General features: G+C 47.6%; 1 protein-coding gene across 10 annotated transcripts in view; it reads left to right on the forward strand.

Moving 5' to 3' along the window:
* Nucleotides 1–25099, forward strand: part of NTRK3 (neurotrophic receptor tyrosine kinase 3) — a 196460-nt gene that overhangs the window by 50075 nt on the left and 121286 nt on the right. For all 10 annotated transcript variants that reach the window (XM_005017102.6, XM_005017103.6, XM_013097147.5 and 7 more), the window contains 7 exons: nucleotides 285–442; nucleotides 2200–2342; nucleotides 2940–3081; nucleotides 5234–5530; nucleotides 9347–9370; nucleotides 9925–9995; nucleotides 11744–11846. In XM_005017102.6, coding sequence (XP_005017159.1) covers nucleotides 285–442; nucleotides 2200–2342; nucleotides 2940–3081; nucleotides 5234–5530; nucleotides 9347–9370; nucleotides 9925–9995; nucleotides 11744–11846 — 938 coding nt within the window. The remainder of the gene's footprint in view (nucleotides 1–284; nucleotides 443–2199; nucleotides 2343–2939; nucleotides 3082–5233; nucleotides 5531–9346; nucleotides 9371–9924; nucleotides 9996–11743; nucleotides 11847–25099) is intronic.

The raw sequence follows: 25099 nt of genomic DNA on the forward strand, positions 1-25099 counted from the left end.
TTGCAGTGAAAGATGTTGAGTGCATGTGTGTTGACCTGGAAGATGTAAAACCTTGTTCAGGGAGGAGTGTGTGTGAGCACATGGATGCACAACCTCCATCTCTCTGGAGCAAGAAGAGATGGGAACCATGTGCTCCAGAATACCCCACGGAGGAGTTTCTCCATCAGCTCAGAAGAGCCCTTTGCATCTCCCTGGTGCCCTTTGTCCTTGGGGAGCACAGAGCCAGGAGATCTCCCTGGTCCTCCTTCCCCACCCCACTGTCGTTTCTCTCTCTCTGCCCGTAGGAGACTAGAGAGGAACCTCTTTAACTGCAGCTGCGACATCCGCTGGATCCAGCTCTGGCAGGAGAAGGGCGAGGCCAACCTGCAGTCCCAGGAGCTCTACTGCATGAACATGGACACAGCAGTCATCCCTTTGCAGGAGATGAACATCACCCAGTGCGGTAAGGGGCAGCCCGTGCCGTGGGGGAGCCCTGTCCTGTTCTGCCCTTTCCAGTTGACCCCTTTACTTAGGGAAGCTGATGCCATAATATCTCCCCACGTGGTCAAGAACAAGATGATTGAAGCTGATCACAGTGGTTTGTGGATTAAATATAGAGTATCAGGGTAAACGTGGGGCTGCTGTTTAAGTGCCTGAAGGTATCAGAGGATTTGGGGGATTTCCTTCACTATAATGGCACTGCTCGACAAAGTGCGATGCTGTGCTCATGAGAACTGATAGGTTTCTTGTTCTTCCTCTGTCTAACAAATCCTAGAAATGGCATATTGATAAGAGGAATCACTCCTAGAAAATACATGTCTTTATCCATTTTCCTTGCTTTAATTTTTCAACTGTAAGCCCGTGTCTGTAGGGATGAGGCAGGAGTGACCATGTGTCTCTTTCTGCTTCCTGCTGATTAACAGAGTCCAGTGGCCCCAGGAGCAACATGAGGCATGTTCGATAGCTATCCCTCACCTTGTTCACACGTCAGCTGCCTGTCTGGTATCAGTTTTTGCTCTGCTGTTGCTATTACTGGAAAGTATTCCTTGTAGTGTAAGGGGAAGGACGTGTACCTTCAACAGAACAATTAAACTGTCTATACATAACAGCTGTCAAACTCAGGATGAAAAAAGGAGGAAAAATAGAGGTTTTCTTTCTTTGATTATTGATCTTTGTTCTAGGAATTTGGGTTTGTTTCTTGCAGTAGTAGTAGACAAACAACACGCATTTTTATTTGCGTGACTTTTTATTTTTTTAATTTTTTTTCCCAAGTTCATGATGTCCCTTTACTAAGCTCTGGAAACTGGCCAAAGCGTGCCTGCATGGGGATGAACTAAAAAGATTTGAGAGAGCACTGTAATTTCCTCCCCAAATCAGAAGAATAATCTGTAAGGATTAGAGAGGGGAAAAAAAGCAACAAACAACTTAGGGATCAGGGATGGGAAGAGAGGTGACTCCAGCAGTGGTGGCATTAGACTTGAGGGGACACCAGGGTGATGATTTGGGAACACAGAGGGTCCTGTCTTTGGGTCAGTGTGATGGATGGATGATGGAAGGGCTGCTTGCCCTTCTTGTAGCCAGCTCTGTCTTGTTTCATGTTGCAAGGGTATTTGGTAGTTGGGGCAGCGAGCAAAGAAAGCGTGTAAATCAGGGCCACCATAGATCAGTGAATCGCTGCCACAACCGAGGAAGAACAAGGGCGCCTTTTATTAGGAGAGCTGTGGTTATTATGAAGATGCATCTTTGGTTGTCTTCTCTTGATTATTACAAGTCAGAGGAATGCTGTCGTTGCCTGGAGTGTTGGGTGCTCTGTGCCACGTCCCTAGAGGTGGGGACACTTTGAGTACTCTCCCAGTGCATGCAGCTTTGCCATCACAAGTAATTGCCCTTGAAATCAGCTTTGGTGGAATTAAAATAGATAGGGAGGGCAGTTGTGTGAGGGGATGGGCAACCAGAACTGGGCACAACTTTTGGATTAGAGTCTGATGGGAGGGTCTGCTCAGCTGGTGTTTCTTCAGTCCCCACTATTTCATGTCTCCATGCTCCCTCCTTCCCTTGGTAGGAGAAGGCCATGCTATTGCCTCCTGCTGCTTATTGCAAGGTGCTGGGGGCTGAGTTGGCACACAGCCTGGCAGGATTTGGGTCCACATGTACACGTTCTACAGCTAGCTTCAGCAAATGCTGCTCCGCACCTAAGCACCTCGGTGTCTGCCCTCCTAGACCTCCCGGAGATCAGCGTGAGCCACGTGAACCTGACGGTGCGGGAAGGGGAGAACGCTGTCATCACCTGCAATGGCTCGGGCTCACCACTGCCCGACGTCGACTGGACGGTGGCGGATCTCCACTCCATCAACACGCACCAGGTAGGGAATGAGGGACATCGGAACATGGCTGCAGCTGGGGGATCTCCACGTCCACGTATGTAGGGCAGGGCTCAGGTAGATGTTGGAGAGCGCAATGGGAAATGTAAAACAGCCCCATCCAAAGGAAAATAGAGGGCTGTACCTTATCCAGATGAGAACCTAGGAAACATCTGAAGGGCATTGCAAAAACTTCCCTCTGTGCGACAGGAAAGTGAACATGAGATAGCTTCATATCTCAGTGCTCCCTAATTGAATCTTAACTCATGTCTCCTCTAATGAAACTACCTGTTTACAGAGGTGTCTGCAATAGCTGTAGCTGAAGCAGGCAGCTAAGCAAGCTGTTCTAGAGACAAGCTGTGTTTATCAATGCTACAGTGCTATGGCTCTTCACCTCTCAGTAGTGCTCCTCATACGTAACGGTGAACTTAATCAGGTGAGGAAATGCCTCACCTCCCCCAGGTCCTACTTGTCCTTGAATTTTCAAGCCCTTCTTGCATTTTATGTGGAAACCGGGACCCTCATCTCCTGGGAGCAGGAGCAGGGAGGAAAGAAGCCACCAGTGGCTGATTTTTGCCTGTGCTTCTCTGTGATGTATAGACCAACCTCAACTGGACCAACGTTCACGCCATCAATCTGACCTTGGTGAATGTCACCAGTGAGGACAACGGGTTCCTGCTTACCTGCATCGCTGAGAACGTGGTGGGGATGAGCAATGCCAGCGTGCTGCTCACCGTCTACTGTAAGTAGCCGTGGCAAGGCTTTGATGGTAGAGGCTGGAGGGAGGGATGCCCTGAGAACTGCGTGAACCAGTTGCTACCTGTGGTACTCTGTTTTTTTTTTGGATGAGAACTAGGAGCAGAGCACAGAGGTGGGTCCTTGTACATTTCTCTTAAGGTCAGTACTCTGCAAAACTCCTTGCAGAAATGAGCACTATGCAGGCAGGATCCACAGAACCATGCGGGTGGTGGTTGTCTTGCCATCTGTCCCTTGGCAGATCCAGCTGATTGAGGAAAAGATACAGAGGGGCTAAAACTCTCTTTACAAACACGGGGTTGCTCACCCTGATGCTGTGTGAGAGGTTAAATGTCACCCTTGCCAAAGCCAGTGTAAATTTTGCCTCTAATTTCAGGGATGCTATTGCTTCTTCCTAGATCTGCTCCTACAAAGTTAAACAGCACACGCCGTGTAAACACACACGTGTCAGATTTCCACCGCTCACTCTCAGCTGCAAGTAGCGAAACTTTCTGTGTGCTTTCTAATATAACTTAACACAAACCTGACCTTAAGAGGAAGTTTACACAGCTTTGCGCTCTCAAGCAGCTGAGATTTACTATACGTTGCTGTGTCTGTAACATTTGCCCTTAATCTGTAGTTTGGAAACCTGCCCCCCAGTCCCCCAGCCCTGCTAGGCAGAGGAGACCACGTGTGCTTCTGGCGGGTGTCGGTGAACCCATGTGGTCCATGTTCAGTGCGGGAGCCACGAGGTCCTGGAAAGACAGGGCAGTCAGAGGGGATTGGAAAGAGGAGAGCAGATGCTTTTCTTCTTTCATCTTCCTCCCAGTAAGTATTGATGGACTGAAGAATGGAGGTATTTAAAGTTGACATCAGCTCAGAGGTCAGCAGGCGGGTGTTTTTTGCACTGCGTTTTAGCTGCTTTTCCTCCCCATCTTAAACAGCACGATGCCAGTGCCTATTTTCACCCATGTAATCCTCTAAGCTGCTGACAGTTTCTGCTACCCCTGCTCTCGTTGCCCAGACCCATCACTCAGGCTGCAATTTCACGCCAAAAAAGATCTGGGTTTCTGTGTGTAGGTGGATGCCTGTTTTGAATCATCCTTGCCAGGAAGATGTGAATAAGCCACATGCAGATCTAGGCTCGCAAATGGAGCGAGGTGGCTGGGACATGGCTATGTGGTTCAGGGTGGCTGGGGGGAGAATTTTGCTCTGCTCCCACCAGGTCTGTACCTTGCTCTCTTCTACCACCTTTACTGGTTGAAAAATGCATGACTTTTTTCCCCCAAATGGGGTCAAAGTTGGTGGATTTCTGCTTTCCCTTGTGGGTTGCCTTTGCAGCTGGATGCTCTCAGGTAAATGAGAGGTTTAGGGAAGACCTACATCTCTGTGTCCTTGCTCTTTGCACTAAACTCTGTTCTTCTGGTCCATACTTTGCTGGTCTTGGGGTTCAGGACCTAGTATGTAGATGTCATAACTGGGGTTTCAGAAGTGGTGGAAGAGCAGCATTTGAACTGTTGGGGTGCCCGTGGTCGGGGGAGACGATGCATATGCAATAAATTGCAAGTGGTGTCTGCTTTTCTCTCTGTCCTACTCTCCTCGCTTTAATTAAAACACCCCCGGAGGGTGCTCGACGGGTGGGAACTCCTTTGGGATATTCAGGCAGTCGAAACCCTCAAGGACCGGCAGCCACTGGGGGATACTTGCTTCCACAGCTTATGAAATCCAAAAGCGCTCGTTGCGACCGAAGATCCCCCATGGGCACCTTGCACACGTGTACCGTGATGGCACTATGTGGTGGTGTCCTCCATGGAACAGGCTGCCTCCCTCTGATCCCCAGGGGGAAGGAGCGCAGCCATAGATAGGCGTGTGGACCAGGCAGCTCCAAGCTTCATTATTTCTTGTCTGGTGAAGGGACCAGCCCCGTGTTTAATTTGTAACCCCGTTTGCAAGCCCAAGGTTATGGTTCAGATCCTCCTGCTGGGGAGTGTTGAGTGGTTCTCATGATTTAGTCTTCCTTCTTTGCAGACGTCCATGGGAGCAATAAAAGGAACAAGGGATTTTGGAGGCTTCACATTCAATAATCTTAATTTCCCCGGTGCACGAGGCTTGACGTGGGTATTGGGTTGCTGTGAGCCTGCCATGTTTCTCTCTGCTAGATCCCCCCCGCATCCTAACCCTGGAGGAGCCGGTGCTGCACCTGGAGCACTGCATTGCATTCGCAGTGCATGGGAATCCAGCTCCCACCCTCCACTGGCTGCACAACGGCCAGGTCCTCCGGGAGACGGAGATCATCCACATGGAGTTCTACCAGCAAGGGGAGGTCTCGGAGGGTTGCCTGCTCTTCAACAAGCCCACTCACTACAACAATGGCAACTACACCATTGTGGCCACCAACCAGCTGGGTTCAGCCAACCAAACCATCAAGGGACATTTCCTTGAAAAGCCTTTTCCAGGTGGGATATTCAGTTTATCTCTTTACATTTTTTTTTCCCAATCTGAATATGGGACCAATCTAAATATGGTACCACTAGTAATCCTGACACCTAAATAGAGAAGGCCTGGGCAACCCAACCCAACCCAAAGTGGCCTTTCTCTGGAAGAGGTCACCTCTGGAGGCCTCTTCTGACCAGTACTGTTCTCCTACAAAAATGTGCTTTGGTGTTGTGACTCTTTAATGTAGTGATCAATACAAAAATTAAGAAAGTTGGTGAAGAAGAATCAGCCTCCATTGAAAGCTCAGAGGTGCAGGTATCTAATCCAGTATCTGGCTGGGAGTATGGGAACTGACATATATAACAGGAGAGGCACCAGGATAAATTTACCTTTTGTCAAGTTTTCAGCATTTCTGCAAGATTTTGACCCCGAGTACGTGGTTCACCTGAAACCTGCCGGCTGGGGTTGTGTTGGGAGTCCTGGTTCTCATCAGCCACATATCGATGAGGCCTGATGTGGATTGGTGTAGGAATTGAGCTCGCAATGCAGTTTAATAGCAGGAAATCCCACTTTTTGTTGCTTGTATCAAGAGGAAGAATTTGATCTGGAGCTTTGATGGAAGTCAGTCCAAATTGCACTGAGAGGCGAGAGACTAACTTGTTTAGATGCTTGTGTTTTGTAACATATTCTGCAATATATATATTTAAGATCTTTAGGGATTTCAGCGGGAGAAGGGTATAGGATTGGTTAATTATTTTGGATTTTGTATCAGCTCTGGGGACCCATAAGAAGATAAATTTTGGAGAGAGAGTTTTCATCTATGTGGCTGTCGTTATAAGCTAAAGAAAGGAAACCCCTTTAAAGTGATGCAGATCTTTTTTTTTTTTTTTTTTTCTTCTAGCTTGCATTTGAGAAATGATTGTAGCTGGATGCAGCATTGTCGGGATTGTTTTCTTTCTAAATATGACACGAGCAATTCTAGGCTGACAGGCCTACAAAAAAGGCGACAGCTCAATTAGTTGCTTTGCATCAGTTTGCTAGGATTTCTCAACCAATTGTTTGGAATGCCCCAGTGCTCTCCCGAGTGACTTACAGCTTAAAGGCAAAAAAGCATTTGAGGACATGAAGATCCAGCTCTGAGGGGGCAGCGGAGACCTTGTGGCGACTTGTCTGCTCTGTAGGAACGTGGAAGGTTTTTGTCTGCTCTCTGGCTTTGCAGCATCACGCTGGCCATCATGGGGTTAAGATCCCTGTGTGCTGCTGCCTTCAGGAATGATGCCATGAGAAAGTGGCAGCTCTAAATTGGCCCCTGCAGCCCAAGAAAATCCAACAAAATAGGACGTTTGCTAAATATAGAAAAATACCAATGGTAGTCTCATTTATTATTTATATCACACCATATATGTACACAGAATTTTCCCGCAGGTCAAATATCATAAATGCAAACCCAAATCTCTGCCTTGAAGATCTGACAATTGAACAAATGAGCTGATATGAATGGGAGTGGAAAATTTATATTCAGGCCTCAAGGATGATGCCCTGTATGGCTATCCAACCTATTTATGTTTCCTGCTGTCGGGAAGGAAGAGCAGCTTATGAACTGTAGGTGGGTGAGGTGAGGCACGGGTTTGCAGTGTCAGCTCTGCCAGGTCCCACCTTTGTGACTCCATTTCCCCATCTGTGAAATGGGGACAGCTCTAAGTAGGTGCTGGACCTCCAGAAAAGGGTGCAGATCTGCTGTTCTGGAGAGCTGATTTTGGAAACGGATCTGAGCCGTGCCGTGATGTGGAAGGCATGTTAATGTCTGAAGCACCTCTTGTGTCAGAGGCTCCGGGAGAATCTGTTTGTGTGAAATATAAGTAAAACATTGCCCTTGGCGCATCGTCACCCACACCTTGTATGTGTTGTTGGTGTGGAGTGCTTTCAGACTCTGAACCATCTTCCAGCAAGAAATGACCCATTTCTCGTATTTCTTTTGATCCAAAGTCCCAGGCTGTTCCTCACCCTGGTAGACCCTGTCAGCACAATCCAGGCTGTAATTTACTTTACTTGAAGTTCGTTGCTCCATCCGCTGCCAAAGCTGACATTAACACTCAATGCAGCTGACGCTTATTTCCCGTTTGAAGGTAGATTCCTCCAGAAAATGCCTCAAATTGAAGGTTCCCTATTGTGATTCATTCAGGAAGCTTATTGCCTATAGCTATTCAAACATGCAAAAATTTTGCTAAAACTATCCAGGATGGGGTTATTAGGCTTAATGAAAGCAGGACCTGGAAGGCTTATCAGCATGGAGAAAGAACCCATGACAGTGTTTTTTTAGAACCCCCTGATGTTCAAGCTGTAGTTGGTACAGAACTGGATTGTGCTGCCTGGGTTGGGAGAGAAATATTTTATTACAAACTGGATGGGAGATGTTATTCCATAACCTGTCTCTCTGCCTTATCATGGCTCTAGGAGCAAGGACAGTAGCTCCCAGGGCAAACTTGTGCCATTCCCAGTAAAAATCTCACTGCATGTTGTCATTGGCATCTCTACCATAGGCTGCCATCTCCCTGTTTAATCCACAGAGGTTGGTCTGCCTACCTCCCCCTTCACGAATGCTCAGTTCTTTGGCAACTTTTCACAGAAGTCAAGTTGACTGAAATTTCTTGGTTATGTTTTATGCTTCAAAAAACAGGAAGGCTTAAGTGGGGAAAAAAAATAAATATTGTGGGTTTCCGCTGAGTTTTAGTCCAGCAAAGAAAAATGGAAAGAAGAAAATGTAGAGTCAGCGAATGTTTTATGATTAGACTGTCTGTGTTAGATTAAAAAAAAAAAAAAAGAATTCTCCAAATAAAGTGTTTCTTCCTAATTAATTATTTCTCTTGCTAGGAAAAGCCAAGACAAGTTGTTTCTGCTTGACTTGACACACAAATATTTTTTTTCAGTTCTTTTCCCCCTGTTTTGGAAAGCCATGTTTGTCACCTGGGGATTGCTTCCTGCTTCCCTTCCAAACCTCACCCGTATTTCAGCCTGAGCTTTTTCTCATCCTTCCAGGAGCCCTCTGCCAGCAAAGCTGTGTAAACTCCAGTTAATATCAGGCTCAATTTCTTACATGGGCAAGTGAATTGAGAGCTGACGTTGTTCTCATACTATGTAAACTGAGTGTCACTGGGAGCTTTAGACCTCATCGTCGGAGCCCTCAGCTGTCTTCAGAGCTGAAGGGGCTTTACTGAATAGTCTGGAGCAGTCAAGTGGCTGACACAAGGGGCTGGCGTGGGGAAGAGGCAGCTCTAGGACAGACACTGCCTCTATACATATCCAGTACAGACATTGTTATCTTCCAGCAGTGATTCAGGAGGCTTTTGAGTGAGCCCAGGAAAGGTCTCCTGTAATCCCCTGCCCCGAGCTGGGCTGTCCTCCCTGGGAGCTGGTCCTTGTCCCCGTGGGACTTTGTCCCTGGGTGAAGACTGACAAAACCTGCCTCTACCCTCACCTCCATCCAGCTGAGCACAGGTGTCTGCTGAGCTTTGCTTGCTTGCTGGAAGCTGAGCCATTTAGCAGAAGTCCCACACAACGTGCTGCTGATTGTCCTCTGTTTTGGCATCGCTGTAGCATCCTTCTGCTCCCGTCTCAGCCTGAGGCCCCTGTGTACTCTGTTCTGACCCCTGGGATATTCTGCTGACATGTCTGCTGCAATTTCCAGTTAGAGTTGTCCTAGAGGATAAAAAATGAAATGTTTTGGTTTCCTGGGCTCTTGGGGTGGGTAGAGTGTGTCTGGGGGGGGCTGGGAATGAGGCTGCTCTCCCTTTGCTGTGCTGCTAATTGTGTTGCTTCTCTCTTTGTCCTTTCCACAGAGAGCACGGACAACTTTGTCTCAAGTAAGTGTCTCCCTCCACTTGGACTATTGTGGGAGTTTTTAATTTTCTTTCCCTCCTGTTGTTCTGCCTCTTACGTGCTCCTGGAGGAAAAACTAGTGAGTCAAAAGCAAGTTGAGGCTGAGGTCACACAAAGTTCTGGCTTCTCCATACATGAGCAAGATTACTGGGGGGTTCATCTGGGGTGTCTCCGGAGTCCTGTTTGCTTCCCGTGAGTGAGGTCCTGTAGAAGGACCTTGTGTATCATGGCCCATGTTCAATGTGCCGTGTAATATGGAGCAGGATGAGAAGTGGGACTGAATTCCCATTGTGTTTTCTCCATGCATTTTTTCCTTTTTTTCTCCCCCTCCTAAAACTATCCATGTAATTGTTTCTTTAGACCAAATTGTGCTGAACCTGCTGTATTTTAGCCCTACTTAACCCAATAGATTTCTAGGAAATGGCTCAGTGGGAGGCCACCCACCCTAGAGGACCAGGAACCCCAGTGATTTTCAGTTGTAAGGTTGGAGTGTCCATGGGAGTCTCACTGAATCCTCTCTTTGGTGTTTTGGTTTCAGTCGGTGATTACGAAGTGAGTCCCACCCCACCCATCACTGTGACCCACAAACCAGAGGAGGACACTTTTGGGGTGAGTCCCGTCCTCTTCTCACCAGAACTGCTCTGCATGTATTTCTCGTTAATGACGGCTCAGTATTTACAGACCTCTGCTGTTCTGAGATGTTTGCAAGGCAAAATCTCTTCCTTTGTGATTCAAGACAACCAACAATCAGAAGGATTTTATGGCTTGTGTCGGGCAAGCAAAGTTCTGATGTGAACCATGTGAGCCTCCTGGGTCTGCAGTGTGGAACCAGGCAGCCCTTTGAAAATCAGGCATCCTGTGAAGCTGCTGCTGGCAGGTCAGAAATTCGTGCTCTGAGAAAGTAGCACCCAGAGAACAAACAAACAGCCGGCCGTGTGTTTCATACTATTATCGAACTGTTAAGTCTAGCCCTGTGAGGGACTCGGATTTAGCTTGGTTTAAATTTGTCAATGCCAGTTTGCCCTCCCTCCTGCTCTGTAGGGTACGCCAAAAATAAAAAGGAAAGAAAACCCATGGCTTATCAGATCTCACCATTGTCTTTCTTTTACAGAATCCAGGTAGAGGGAAAAAAAAAAAAAGGTGTACAAGTTTGGAAAAAAACACATTATATAATTGTTCTAGCTATATGAAAGTTTTAAGATATTGAAATCCACGAAGTGTTAACAGAATGAACAAAACACAATTCCCCTTGGTTTCAGTTCTCATCCAACTGAAACTCTCCTATAGCTGAAGTGGAAGCTTTGAACAGTGGGATCAGGGTAATAATGTGCGCTGATTATTAAATATAAAGCAGAGAAAACAATCTGGGGGATGAAAATAATGTGTGGTAAAATGAAAAATTTAAAAATATCTTAGCTGATGTATCAAGGGCAGGGAAAAATGTTGCACAATAAAATAACTTTTTTGGTTAAATGATACATTTTCTATTAGAGTAGACAGTTGTGTAAAATGAAGTGAAGTTTAAATGCAATGCAAGACGCAGTACAGGAGAACAATTGGCCAAATGCCAAAGAAATTGTTGTTTACATCAATGTAATGAAAGCATCTCGAGCAAAGACTTGAAGCAATAAATATTCATAAATATTAAAATAAGCCCGAGTTGGTAAACCCTGTAGGGCAGGGAGGTTTTCTTTTCTCTGCTTGTTCACTGACACACTGGAACCACAGTTCCAGTGAAGGACTTTGGACACTGCTATAGCATAAATATTTACCACTAAAAATTAGAATAAATAGGGAAACGTTGGAGGCTTTAGGGGAAAAAAAAAGTGTTTTTTTTTTTTTTTTTTTTTTTGAGGGGGGGGAGGTTGTTCTTGTTTTCTTCTGTTCTCTTTTTTTGTGGTTATGTTTTTTGCCCCCTGTTCTTTGTCCTGAGGGATGGCTGGATGGAGAGAATTGCTCTAAATATTCTGCTGCTCCTGCATATTCCAAGCTGAGGTCAGTATAGCTTTAGCATTGTGACACCAAGGCCCGATAGGGACACCACAAATGACAGCTCATGATGTATGGTGAGGGGAGAGGCCAGGCACTGGAGCAGAGGTCCTCCTCCCCTGCAGGTACATGGGGTGAGAGGCTTGGGAGAACTGGTGCCAGACCAGCACTGCTGACAAAGGCATCCCATGCAGCCCATGGTGCTTGCAGTCTGTATCAGGGCTCTCTTTTTGTTGTATTTTCCTCCACAGCTGATGCCCGTGGGGCTGCAGCAGATGATATGAGCCTTCAGACAGGCAGGGAGGCACCTCTACATCCAGTCTGCTCTCCCCAGTTCCACTGCCTTGACTCCAGGTTTTTCCTTCCAGGTTTCCATAGCGGTTGGGCTGGCGGCTTTTGCTTGTGTCCTCTTGGTGGTCCTCTTTATTATGATCAACAAGTATGGCCGGCGGTCCAAGTTCGGGATGAAAGGTACGTGCAGTCTCTTTCCTCGAGCAGGAGGCACCTTCCAGGATTGCCAGGTCCTTATAGCGCCCATGGAAAGGTGTTGTGGCTTTATTCCTACGTTGTCAATATCGGTGCAAACCTTCTAAAGAGGATATTGCCCCGAGGGTGTTGTTCAGCCCTCTTCTTTTGTCAAGAGAGCAGTGGAGTTATATGGGTTGGTGGTTCTCTGTATGCCCTGTGGCTTGTTCAGAAGTGTGTGCACGTGTATTAATGTTGGGCAGAGTGTTTTCTTTGTAAACAAACCCATGGGCTGTCCAGAAAAACGTTGGCTGCTCCCTGCAGCCACTTGCTAATGGAGATGCTCTCAGAGGAGGATGTGCTTGGATGAAGTCTCTTTCTGTGGCCCTGATGAAAGGTTTTCCCTCTGGTTGTACTGGGTGCAGAGGGCAGGGCATGGAGGGGGAACAGAAGGATGTGAAATTATTTTGTTTTCTTCTAGAAAAAACAGGTGCATCAATTCTCTACCTGATTTGTGAGTGGGGACCAACGTGCTGCTATAAATTTGTAAGGTCCGTGTCAGGAAAACAAATGCTGGCCTGCATTTGTGATGTAGAAGGTCTTTCTGTTGTCTCTCTGTTGGAAACTTTCCTTGTTTGCTTAAAAATAACCACTTAGGAGTTTTTTTTGTTTTTTTTTAAGTGACTTTGGCCTCTGCTGCTTGCTTTGCAGAGCTGGCCTCTCACTTCTGTTAGATGTCGTGTCATTTTGCTGTGTGGTGCTGGTGTTAGTGGCAGAAGGAAGCCGATGACTGGCTACCAGCTGATTTCTGTGACGGTCCCACTGCCTCCAGGTGGGAGCGTTGGTGGTGCCCGCTGGAGGCAGGAGGAGCCTTCACATGACAGAGCCCTCCCAGCCCAGCCGGTGGCTCACGCAGGGGCTGTTTTGAAGCCAGGCTCTGGCAAACACGAGCTGCTGCCAAGGCTCCCGAGTCGCAGCCTGCTGCCTGGCCTTGCTGGTGTCTGCGTTGTAGGGCAGGTTGACAGGTTTGGAAATGTTTCTCGTGCTTGCCTGGAGCTTTGTTTGCTTTAAGGAGACGTATCCTGAGTGGGTCCAGATGGGATTCTGGCTGGAGTTTCCCCTATGCATCCTATGGAGATGGAAGACAGGACTTTAATTAAATAGCAAATCTTCTACACCAACTTAGCAATATTTAGTCCATATGTCCAATGATAGGAACCATCTGGTAGGGTGTACTGACTGGTGGGTGGAGTAAAGGAATGGAAGACATGGTTCCTGGGATCAATTCCCAGCTCTTCTGCTGCCTGACTCAGTGTCCGTAGTCAATTAGCTGTCTTAACCTCTGCCTCTGCTCTAATTCCCCATCTGTAGAACTGAGATGATGTTATGTGCCTTCTGGTGGGATTTGTCAGAACACTTCTAAAGCGGTTGAGCATTTGCCACTGATGGGGCTGAGGGATACAAATATGAAAAGGGAAAGTAACTTCTGACCCGAATGGAACAAGCAAAGAGGAGTGAACACGATGCGAATAACCGGTCTGCGTGAACAGATGTGGTGCTTGTTCAGAGGTGCTTGGCTATGCATGTTAGTGGGTGTGCTGTGATGGACCTGTGTGTTGCAGTCCTTGTGAGGAAAAAAAACCACATTTAACCAGAAAAGCCTCGTTTCCTCTTCATTATGCTGTATTTCTTCATCTCCGATGTGAAACCACAGCTCTGCAGAGTTCCTAAAAGTTTTATTGATGATGTTGCCGGTGCCTATGGCACCTGCGACTCATTACAGAGATATCTCTGTGGTTTTAAAGATGTGTTTAATTTGTTATCTCTGTCTCTCTAAGCTAAGGCAGCCTAATCATACCACCTAAACTCTGGTCCCTGCTGGAGGCTGCAGATCCTCCTGGCCTGTGAGCAGTCTTCCTCACAGATGGCTTTACCTCCTCTGATCCTTCTGCTTTTTTTCTAGTGTCGTTTCTGCCTTTTTCCTTTGCTATGGGGCCAATGTCAACTGCTGTGCCACAAGGCTTTACATCTCTAGCCTGCATCTTCCTCCTTTGCAACAAACTTGCTAGAAAAGCTCAGCATTTTATCCACACCATGCATGCCACTCTTCCATTGCCTTGCAGTGGCTGAGATGCTTGGCAGTACTCTGGCTGTGGCCTGCCCTGGCAGCTGATAGAGTTCTCACCCCCTCAACAAATGTCACAGTCTCCTCCACTTTTTTCTGAATGTAATTTCTAAAAAAAAATAATTTCTAAACTTTCTTTCCTTGCTGGTCAACTGGTCCATGAGCCTAGAACCTTGTTTTTCCTTTCCATGGCAGGGGTTTGGAACTGGATGGTCTTTAAGGTCCCTTCCCACCCAAACCTTTCTGTGATCCTATCAAACCATCAGATGACTTTACCGAGTGGTCCTGAGCTTTTCTCCCAGGGTCTTGTGTACAGGTCTTACCTCAGTGTGACACCTCGTACTGGACACAATGCAGTCAGCAACAACTTCCCAATCTCTTTTAGCTGGCATTTTCCTCTGGGTCACTCGTTACCCGTTAATTCCTGGGCAGGAGCCATCATGTGTGGCATCCAACATGTTATCACGGATTAAGAGAAAAAAAAACAGAAAACACCAAACCCCGAGTCTCTGTGGGAAAGTGCATCACTCCCTGAATCAGGAGCTGTTCCCAGCCAGCTGATACGTTGCCACTTGTTGTTGAAATCCCAGCTTGGCAGGCCTGCAGGAGCAGGTTTTTCCCTGTTGTTTTTGTCAGGGACGCAGAACATCGTGTGCTCGTGTTGGACACGTTACCCAAAGTACCTCATGAGCCTCTCTGAGCACATCTTTTCCCTTCTGCATCGCCGAATGTTCAGCAGATGGTTTGTGGCCTGCTGAGAGAGGTGTGCTTGGGCTGATGGGCTGGAGACCCCGTGAGGTTGGCGAGCATCCCTGGGCTGATCTGCTAGGTGGAAAAAGGAGTTCACTGTTTCAGGGCACGTGTGCTGGAGGAGGACAGGGAGAGGATGGTGTGCCCACGCTCATCCCCTTCTGGCTTGTTGCACACCCTCAGAGCCCCCTGCCTACATCCCGTGGGTAGGGATGGGTGAAGTGGCTCCTGTAGGCAAAGAGGCTGTGGGACCACCTGGTGGGGCGGTGGAGGTGGCAGGAGAGGGGCACACAAAGCTCCTCTTGTGAAAGAGCTGGGAGGAAGGAGCCCAGCAGCATCCTGCACTCGCTCATTGTTTCTCCATCCCCGTGTCCAGAGCTCCCACTGGAAGGTTTTACGCCTCACCTTTTGGGGTCAGCCTTGTAAGCGGGAGCCTCATAAACCCAAGTCTTCCCATTGAAATAGCACCCCAGCAGATGACAGGAAATGAAATTTCATAATACAATAAAAAAAGCCACACGCAAGTCCTGGGACTAACAAAAATGAAATTTCATAAAACAATAACAACGGCAGAGAGAAGTCCTGGGACTAACAAAATGTTCGGATGGCACAGTGATGGAGGCCATATAAATGCTTAGGTTGATGGACTAAAATATACGCTGCTTTTGCCTATTTCCTGTTACATTTGCAAGTATCTAGGGATAAAGAGAGTGTGCTCATGCATATTTGTGTGATGTATTCCTGGTGCTGCAAAACCTTTTTTTTTTTAAAAAAAAAAAAAAAAAAAAAAAGTGTTTGCAGAGAGATGGAGAGAAAGAAGCTAGAAAAAAAATCCAGAGATGAGAGTACTTGTTTTGCTGAGATGAACTGTTTTCCAGGCTCTGTGATTAAAAACTTCTTATATTTCCTAAATGAGGTTTCCTCCTTGGTGGAGGCGGTGCTAGCTAATGGTTCAGAGTTGTTACAGATAGCAAAGAATATATTGCTTTTTAATCTGATTTCCTGAAGAAATAAGGTGTGTTCACACTGTGTCTGCACGTGCAAGTATGTGTGCAGCTCTCCTGTTTTTTCCTCTCTGTCTGTAGCAGTTTTTAGATCTCCTGGCCCCTTCCACCCAGAGGAGAGGGAGGAAGAATTTAGAAATCTAATTTTTACAGGCACCATGGAAATAAGGAGCTGAATAAAGAATGACCACTCGGGTGATGCTCCGCTGATGGAAATACCTCGAGCCTTCCTGGGCACCAGGGAATCTATTATAGATGCTCATCCTGGGACAGAAAAACAAATCACATGGGAAGGGGCTTTCATGGGGTCTGCTGTGGTCGGTGGTGTGTACGTCTGTGCAAATGCATCTACGTATTTTCTTTCTGAAAAAAAAACAAGGAGGTAGGGGGAGAAAAGAAAGACCAGTAAATAAACACTGCCCACACTTTGTGTGATGTTTCAGGAATCGCATCGTGCTCGGTTCACTCGGTATCTGTTCTAATAGCCCTGATCAAAGTGCTGGCACTGCTGATGTGCATGTGGATGTCAGAAGTACTTGCAGAGCTGTTCCATTGTAATTTAGCATTAGTTAATAGGTACTTAAAGTAAAGTGGTTGCCTATTTGATTATGATTGGGGGTTATTAACATTTTTTTCCATAAACAGATGGTAACTGTCCGCTGAGTCGATTGCAGAACAATTCCAGGGTTCTGATTCAAGAGGACCTGCTCCTGCAAAGATAGATCGGATGCTTGGCTTTTTGCTTTTGTTGATTTGTTTTTTTGTTTCTATTTTTTTTTTTTGCTTTCCTCCTTCGGCATGCAATTATCGCTGCAGCTTTGAAGAGGGAGGGAAATAATATACAAGAGACATGACCTACCTTTCAGATGAGGTTTATTGCTGACCTGCATTGCCTTGGCCGAGTCCGGCGATAATCACGCACTAGTTGTTTTTCCCTGATTATTAGTTTGCAGCTGTATAGGAATGAAAATGCTGTGCAGCTCAAAGGCTCGACTTTAAGGGTTAGGTGCTTGGAAGTCTGTGGTCGGGCCACTTTCATTTCAACCTCCCGAGAGAGCATCCTCCTGTCATGTAGCAGGAGGAAGAAGGAAGAACAAAGTAGTGCCAGCACAGAACTGGGAGAGAAGCAACCATACATTAGAAGTCACGTCTAACCATGGTAGCTCAGGCATGCACACTGAGCTGTGCAGATGAACTGGAAATTGGAACCGATTGCTGTTGCTTTCTGTGACCCTGGTTGTGCAACCAGAGCTCCTCGCCCCCACTCCCCCCCCCAAAGTGTGCAAGCAGAGCAACCCCATGGCCTTGTCTCAGGTTGGAGCCTTTCCTTGTTGGTATCTCTCCTATTTGTTTTAAAAGCCCCTTGATGTACTTCTCACACTCAATATTGCTTGGTTTTATTTGCCTGGGAAGTGGATTGAAAGGGCATGTGGTTTCACTGGGGCTTCTTTCTATAAATGCCTGTTTATTCTCTGCTGAAGTGCAAGCTGTGCTATTTATTTATTTATTTGGTGGCTTCAAGGTGATAAAGCATGAAGCTCTCCCCAGCCAGTAGGTGCCTCGGTCTGCTCAGCGTGCCTCTGGTAACTGGTGCAGCTGTGTCATGATGGCCCTGGGCTCCTTGACAAACCTTGGAGAGATGCCACCTCCCCAGGGGGCTGTGCCAAGGCTCCTGCTCCTGCATCTCATCTCAACCAAGGCTCTCCTGCCTGCAGTCAGTGCTCACAGCCCATTTCCCAGGTTTTGTTATTCTGGTGAAGGCTTTGGAAGATGGGCTGGTGCTGCCTGCAGGAGCAGGGAATCACCCTTGACGGAGGCTGGGGAGATGCACCAAAAAGCCTTCAGCAGAAATTAGAAGGTCAGCAATTATTTAGACCTAGAAATAAGAGTTATTCCCACTCCCAGAAGCATTAATAACCTATTTATAAAGGAATCGTAAAGTGTGCTGACCAGCCATCAGCTAGCATCTATTTCAGTTACTTTTACAAAACCAAAATATCTATTTCAGGCAGCTACTAAGAGCAGTTTAAAAAAAAAATAAAAATCAGCTCAGCAGTTTTCTGTGACCCAGGAAGCCCTGAGCCGCCTTCTTGTTAAGTTCCCACAAGCTCTTTTCCCTGACCTTTTGTGGACACCTTCTCTTGCTCCGTGCCCAGCTGCTGCTGGCCCTGGAGCCCCGTGGTGGATCATCAGCCTTCAGAGTGCTCAGGAGGGCAGCAGCTGCAGGATTTCCCCTCTCATCCCAGACCTGAGGTGTGAGAAGAGCCTGGAGCTGGTGTTCATCATGGTGGTTGTCTGGAGTTCATCATGGTCATCTTCTGCATCCTGTGGCTCCGTTGCTGCCCCTATCTTTTGGCTCCCACTAGCTACAGAGCAATTTTTCTTCATTTTCTTTGCTTTGCCCAGTGCCTGCAAGAATCACCAGCCATGTCTGAAGGCCCTGGTTCATCTGGCCTGTTGCTCTGCAGCCCAGCACCCTACATGTCCTGGCGCTGGGGTGGATTTGTGGCTTTGCTGGGTGCTGTCTGATCCTGCTGAAAGACCTCGCCTTGTGACCAGCGAGAGGTTTTCCTGCGGAAAGGGAAAAAGTTGATTTTGACCAGAGTCCTGTTGAGAGGAGCAGCTTTTGGCAACGTGGGTTTGCAACACCTGCCTTCAAAGCCACCTGAGCCAAAGCAGTTTAGCAGCTTCCAAAGCCACAGAAGTTGACAAAACCATACTATTGTGGCAGAGAGAATGGATGGATCTACATGGATTTTGGATTAAAAGCTCTTTGGCTTGCTTCTCGTTTGACCTGAACCGCCTACAACAGGAGCTGGTGCCAGGACCCTGCATCACCATCTTCTCTAACCAAGCACATGCTTCGTCCCCAGCAAGCTGCAAGTTTTTCCTAGCCTCATGCAATCAGCAGCAAAGAGGCTTTGAATAAGTGCAAGGGGAAAAATACTGCTTTCCTTCACCCTGCTTTCCTGTAGTATGAGATTTGGGGGGTAGGAGCTCGGTGGCACCAGCAGGATCGGTGTCCTGCCGCAGCACCAGCACCAGCCTGCGGCACCGAGGCAGCTGCTGGGATCGGTGCGAGGGAACCGGCCCCTTTTTGCTGCTGACAAGACGATTTCATCTTGATGCTCTAAAAGCTCTTGTGACATCTGCAATTTTCCAGATGGATAACGAAAACCTGTAAGCAGGGGCGTCTCGGCGGCTTTCTAAGCGCCTGCCTGTGGAGCGGCATCCATTGGTTTCATATCTGCTGACAGGGCTTAATAATCATTACGCTAAGTGGAGCCAGCGCTTGGGAGGCAGGTGAAGCTGCTGCTGTCCTTGGGCTGAGATGTGCTGCGGAGATCCGTCCCCCTGGGCTGATTTCTGCCCCTTCTCCTTGCAACCGTGCTCCTGCTTGGGAGCCCCTCGGCACCTCTGCACCCGCTGGTGGCTTTTATTTAAAGGCAGGGAGCCAGCAGGGATGCTCCTGGATCTGGCCCAGGGGTTGCCGTGCTCCCACGGGGCTCCAGTCCCGATTTGGGGAAAGGAAAGCAGAGCAGGAATTTCCCGCAATTACCAGGTCTGTGCCAACAAGCAGAGAATTTCTTCCTTCAAAGTGCTCCTAACAACAACGCGGTCTTTTCCTCGTTTTTGCAGGGTATGATAATGAGCGTGGTCCAACCTATAAAGCTATGATTTTTTCACGAAGGAGAAATGTCTGATAGTGCAAAAAGGAAAGAAAAACCCCATGATTTTTAGGCAACAACAGCCTAGGATCAATATTCAGTTTCCTTAATCGATTTTTTTTTTCCATTTGGATTTTCAGTAGATTCTCGTGCTTCTCCCTTTGCGGGGAGGCTGCAGTGGCTTGGGGATGCCTGGGCATGGTGGTTTTGCTGTCTTGTCTGGCTGGCTGCTGGCAGCCATGTGAAATGCAGCATCCTGCTATGTGTGGGCTTGGGCTGCTCTGTGCTGGTCGCTGAGGATGCTCTGGGGCTGGACTCAGGAGAGGTGGCTTGGCGTAAGCATCACTTGTTGCAAGAGTGATGCTTGTGGGCATGGGGCTGATGCACACAGGAGCCCTCAGGGTGAGGTCTCCAGCATCAAAATTTGGTTTTCTTTAATATTTTGGACATTTTGGTCTTTGTTTTCTTACTTGTGGCTGCGTGCACTGGCTCAGGGATGTGCTGCCTGTGTCATTTCTGTACCTGCAGTGCCACTCGGCTGGTGGGCAAGCAGCAGAGCAATGGCAGGAATCCTCCTTGCTCTGCTGCTTGCTGCCCCCATCAGTGGGTGCTTTCAGCAATTATGCAGCTCGCACCCCCACTCTCCAAATGACACGTATACACAGCTTAGCTAATTCACAGGATATGTTTCATTTCCAAAGAATTACTAAAGATACCGGATAAAACCAGACGTGACACCAACCCTGGTGGCGAGGCTCCCCAGCAGAACCCTTGCTGTACCCATGCCCCGTTTTTGCAGCCCCTCACTCGGCATTCACCCCACCCTCTGCCCTTCATGTTGGGGAGGTTTTGTGGGCACCGAGACCGCCTCTAGCTGAGAAAGCAAAATTTACTGTTAATATTAACACTGGTGTATGGCAGAGCTCATATCCAAGCCAATTTAAATTAATTTTTCAAGTAAGGTTTTTTTTTTTTCCTGAGATGCTATCAAATATTTTACTAAGCCCAAATATATTGCAGCCTTCATTGACTAATTTTGTAATTCAATCAGGAGAAAATAAGACTGTGGAGGTAGTTCAGCGTGATTTGTTTTTATAGACCAACTGCTTCATCCTCTCAATCCTGCTATCATTTAGGCTCTTAAATAATTTTTTTTCTTAATATTTCCTTTGATGTTTTACTATAAATTTCAAAGTTAGACTTCTTAATTTCTTCTGCACGGCAGCCATGAGAACAAATGCAAGTCGTGTGCATATGCGCACACATGCACGTATAAAACGGGAAACTTCTTTACTGATTTACTGTATGCCTGCCTTGTCAACGAGCTTCTCTGCTCGGAATTAAATCGGTAGCAACATCTGGTAATAACGCTTTATGCCTTTTGGGCTGCTGAGTGCTTTTGCTGAGCATCCTGCTATAGACTGCTGCAGGTTCGTCCCCATGGTGTGGGACCAGGAGAGGAAATACTGTTGATTTTTGCAGTAGGACTTTGTTTAGTTACTTTAACCATTATTTCTTTTTTTTTTTCTTTTTAAGAGTATTAATTCATCTGTCTCCTATTTGCTCTCAGTCTCTCTTCATCCGAAGTGCCATGATAGAAATTGCAATTAGATGTGGCTGTCTGCAGAATTCCCCTTCTAATCTGCTGCTTCAGGACAGCTGGATTTTAGATTTTTTCCCCCCTTTTATATGTTGTCATTTAATTCTAAAGAGCAAAACATATGGTCCTCGCTATGTGTTGGTTGTTTCTTGCCTTTTTTTTCCTGCCCCTAACCAAGTTTATTATGCTGCTGGTGTATTTAGGAGTGATTTGGGCTTATTCTCTCTGCTTAAAGATTTCAAGTAACGCTTCTTGGCTGCTACTGTCTATTAGCGTGATATTGGAGTTAATGGGATGTCAGCATGTGCCAAAACCCCTCATCAGCAGAGCACGTGTATTCTACCCTGGCATATTAAAACTGATGTCGGAAGGGCAAAGGAGGGCACCTTCCTACCTTTTGAGATGTGTGGGGAAAGGCATCAATTTAACTTCTGCTGGAGTCGCTATGTGATAACGTCACACCAAAAAAAAAAAAAGTGGTTTCCTCTTCAGTGCATCCAAAAAGAGAGGCTGAAGCCTGCGTTTGGTGGAGGGACGCTTCAGAAAAGAACGTCTCACTCGGGTACATTTCTGCCAAAGCTTTGTCAGGGTTTCAGCCTGTGGTTTTGGGACCGGTTGTATGGGCAGGCTTTTTGTTCGTCTGCCAAAAAAGCAATGAGTTTCTGCTTTATTTTTGTTAAAAGAGGAAAGGTGCTATTACATTTTCGTCAATTGAGTCTTTTTACTGACGTGCTACTGGGCCTTTGAACGCATGCCAGACATTGTTTTTTTTTTATTTTATTTTATTTTTTCCTTTAGTATTTGGATGAGACCAGAACAAGCATTTATTTAGCAGCTAGCCTGCAGCCTGCAGAAAGCCGTGTAAGCTCTTTTTTTGCAGAGGATTCCTCAGTTCAAACTCCTGCTGGCTCCACTGACCAGCAGTGCTGCAGCCTTCTTTGATACCAGACTTCAGACCCCGCTCTGGAGGCAGGCAGGGAGGCTGTGAGCTGCCTGACCCTGTTTTGAGGATGAATCCTGGTTTTCAACCAGTCATAAAACCATGTATTTTCACTGCATCAGGCCTTACCATTAGAGATCTCTCCCACAGTATGCATGTCTTCTGAAAACTTTACGCTCCCCTGCACCACCAGCACTATCTACAGAGCGTTTTAGACACCACAACACTTTATAATGTGTGTGAAGACACAAAGGCATCTCCTCGTGAAGCTCGTGGCCAAAAATGAGAACAAATGAGGACGTGGAAGGACAAGAGGCGAGGCGACACAGCAGCCCAGGCGCTTTCTTGTCAGACTAATGCATGCGTTTTGAGGCTTCGTGTCACTCTGAACAAATCAGGTATGGAGAGAAGAAACCCAGCTCTGAGTGCTTCGTGTGTGGGGAGTGCGTGTGTGTTGCGTGCGAGTTTATGCAGGCATCCCAGGGGAATAAAGGTAGGGAGAGGTTTTATGGGGCTGTGAGCAGCTGGCACTAAGTGCCTATTTGTCTGCGCTGAGCTGCAGAGCTGGGCTGGAGTGAGATTTGCTGTCGGGAAGGTTCTTTAAGGATAAATAATCTTGGCTGGGATTCACGCTAATGATTGCCTAAGTGGGCTCGGGCTGTCCTGAGTGGTGGAGAAGGAGGGAGGCCGGTGTTTGGGTCTGTTTGGGGGTGTGGATTGGGAAGATCAAAGAGAAGTAGCAATGGTTTCCCATTTTGCTTAGTGGTGTGGGAGATGGAGAGCTGGCTGTTGAATTCTAGTTTCATTTGTTTGTCCTTAAATAGCAGGTCTGGATACTTTGTTCTGATGGATGCTTCTAGGATGCTGCCTAGACAAAGAGGTTTGGTTAACATAGAGTCAAACACAGCTCTGTCAGCTTAAATTATTGAGGAGGTACATCCGACTGTCTCAATCAAGTAACAGCAAAAACAAAGCAGAACACACAAACCCATCTCCTCGCCAGTCAAAGGCCATCCTAGCACTCGTGCTGCTCTCAGGAGGAGCCGGGTGGCAGCCTTTGGTTGTTAACCTCCGGTCTCCATCCTGCTCAGGGCAGCTTCAACAGAGGCATCCGAGCATCTGCCTGCGGTACTGATAGAGTGAAGTTTTGGATATGGAAACATAAATGTAATTGTTCTCTGCTGTTCAGTGTGTTTTGAGTGAGCAGCAGCACTGCAGGCTGCTGCCTCTGTTTTTGCCTTGTGCTGCAGCTGTTGAGGCACAGGGGGGTCAGACACATCTCGGTACCGAAGAAAGTCCTCAGGATATTAAGACATAATCTCCTGGAAGGTGTGGGCTGGGGGAAGTGTTACTAGTAAATATTGGCTCCTAGAGGATAACAAAACGAGCTTTCCTCATCTGCTCGAGGTGGCTTATCCCCATTTCTGGGGCACGTCGCGTGCACAGATGACGCTGCAGTTGTGCCGTTTCTCGTGCCGTGGATGCAGGAAACGCAGGCTGTGGGGTGGGTGGATGCTGTATGAGAGCTGCTGGAGGCGTGAGGACCCGCTGACGTGCCTCTGCTCCAGCTTTCGTCAGCGTGCTCGCAGCCTCAAGCCCCACCAGCTCAGCGGAACATCCTGGGTGTCCTCCTACCCGATGGGCTGAGCTCTGCTGCTGGAGGATTTCATTAGCGGTTACCTGTTGAGAAGGACGCACGTGCCAGCGTTTCTCTAAGTGTGGGAGTTTAGGAAGTATTGAAGGGAATTAATGGACAAATCCTACTGTAATTCCTGCAACATCCTTTGGCAATCCTGGGTTTAATGTCTAACAAGTGTTGAGGTATACATGATGGGAGTAGGGGAGGGGACGTAAAATGGTTTATTAATGAGAGAAAAAGGGTTTACTCGCAGTCACTCAAAGTGAGCAACTTTGTATGGTGTAAGTGTGAAGACCAGGACTGAGACAAGCCCGGGGACAGACAGGCTCCCTGCTGTGACCACGAGCAAGCGAGCCATCCGGAGCATGTAGGGGCCAGGGGCCATGCAAACAGAAACGCCGCCTCGCAGACTGTTAGCGTTCCTGGGCTGGGTTTTCATTTACCCTGTGCTAGCAAGTCTGTCTTGGTTAATTCGCACACAGCGGTTTGATGCTGAAGTAGCTTTTGCAGAGGCTTAATGAGACTGTTCAGTGCAGGCTGCCTCCTCTGCCATCCAGGAGGGGCGGGTTTCTTGTTAGGCAAATACAAAAGCATTTGAAGCCGCACATCTCTCAGCACCGACTGGGAGTGAGCCAGGGGATGGCAGCCAGGCGTGGTTAAAGCAGCCCTTCATGGGGCTTCGCTTAAAGATCCAGGGGTCTCAAGGTGCCTGTGGAAAATGCATCGAGAGTGGCTGCAATTTCTGGGTCTGGATGCCCGGGACACAGAAACTGGGGTGGGTACATCCTGGCTGTGCTGCCAGAAGGGTGGCGGTGCCTCCTGCTCTGACCCTAGTGTGGAAGCTGCTCGTGCAGAGAGTGGTGCACACCTAGGGTGAAAGCATCCTGAAACACTCTCCTCAGGCTTAGGGAGCAAGTGTTGACCATCCTCGTGCCATTTGTTCAGCTCTCAGAAGGGGCAAACACAGATTTTGGGAGAAGTCTAAGTGCATGCTAAGCATCTTTAGGGGTATATGTTTCTGGCAGATCTCTCCAGCATCTACCGATGAGAAGTGCTTCCTGCACTCTTTCACTGTGCTCTTTGTTGGAGCTTGTTATTATTAAACTTTTTATTATCGTGTCAGCTGGAAAAGATGAGCTGCGAAGGAGGATACATTATCACAGCCTTCCGCAGGCAGCAAAAGGCAGATTAGAGATGTTTTCAGGAGGTGAATAGACAGAGAGTAATGGCCTGAACTTCAGGCGGATTTAGAGTGGTTGGAGAAGTTTGGGGAGGGCGGAGGAGGAAGGTGTCCAGCACGGCAGTGATTCAGAGCTCGGAGCGGAGCAGCAGAGCCAGGTTTCCAAGAGGTTTGTGTGCTGTGACCCCAGGTCTGGCTCCCTAAAGACTTCTCTGCCAGCTTTCCTCTCCGTGACCCTGTCCCTCTCCTGGGGAATTAGTGAACGCCCCCTGGCACTGCAAGGTGAGCTGTTTGCAGTTCTCCCTGCTACAGACCACCTGCATATTTTAGTCCTGACAAGTGCACCGTGTACA

The sequence above is a fragment of the Anas platyrhynchos genome, chromosome 11 (assembly GCF_047663525.1).
Source record: "Anas platyrhynchos isolate ZD024472 breed Pekin duck chromosome 11, IASCAAS_PekinDuck_T2T, whole genome shotgun sequence".
Classification (NCBI taxonomy): Eukaryota; Metazoa; Chordata; class Aves; order Anseriformes; family Anatidae; genus Anas; species Anas platyrhynchos.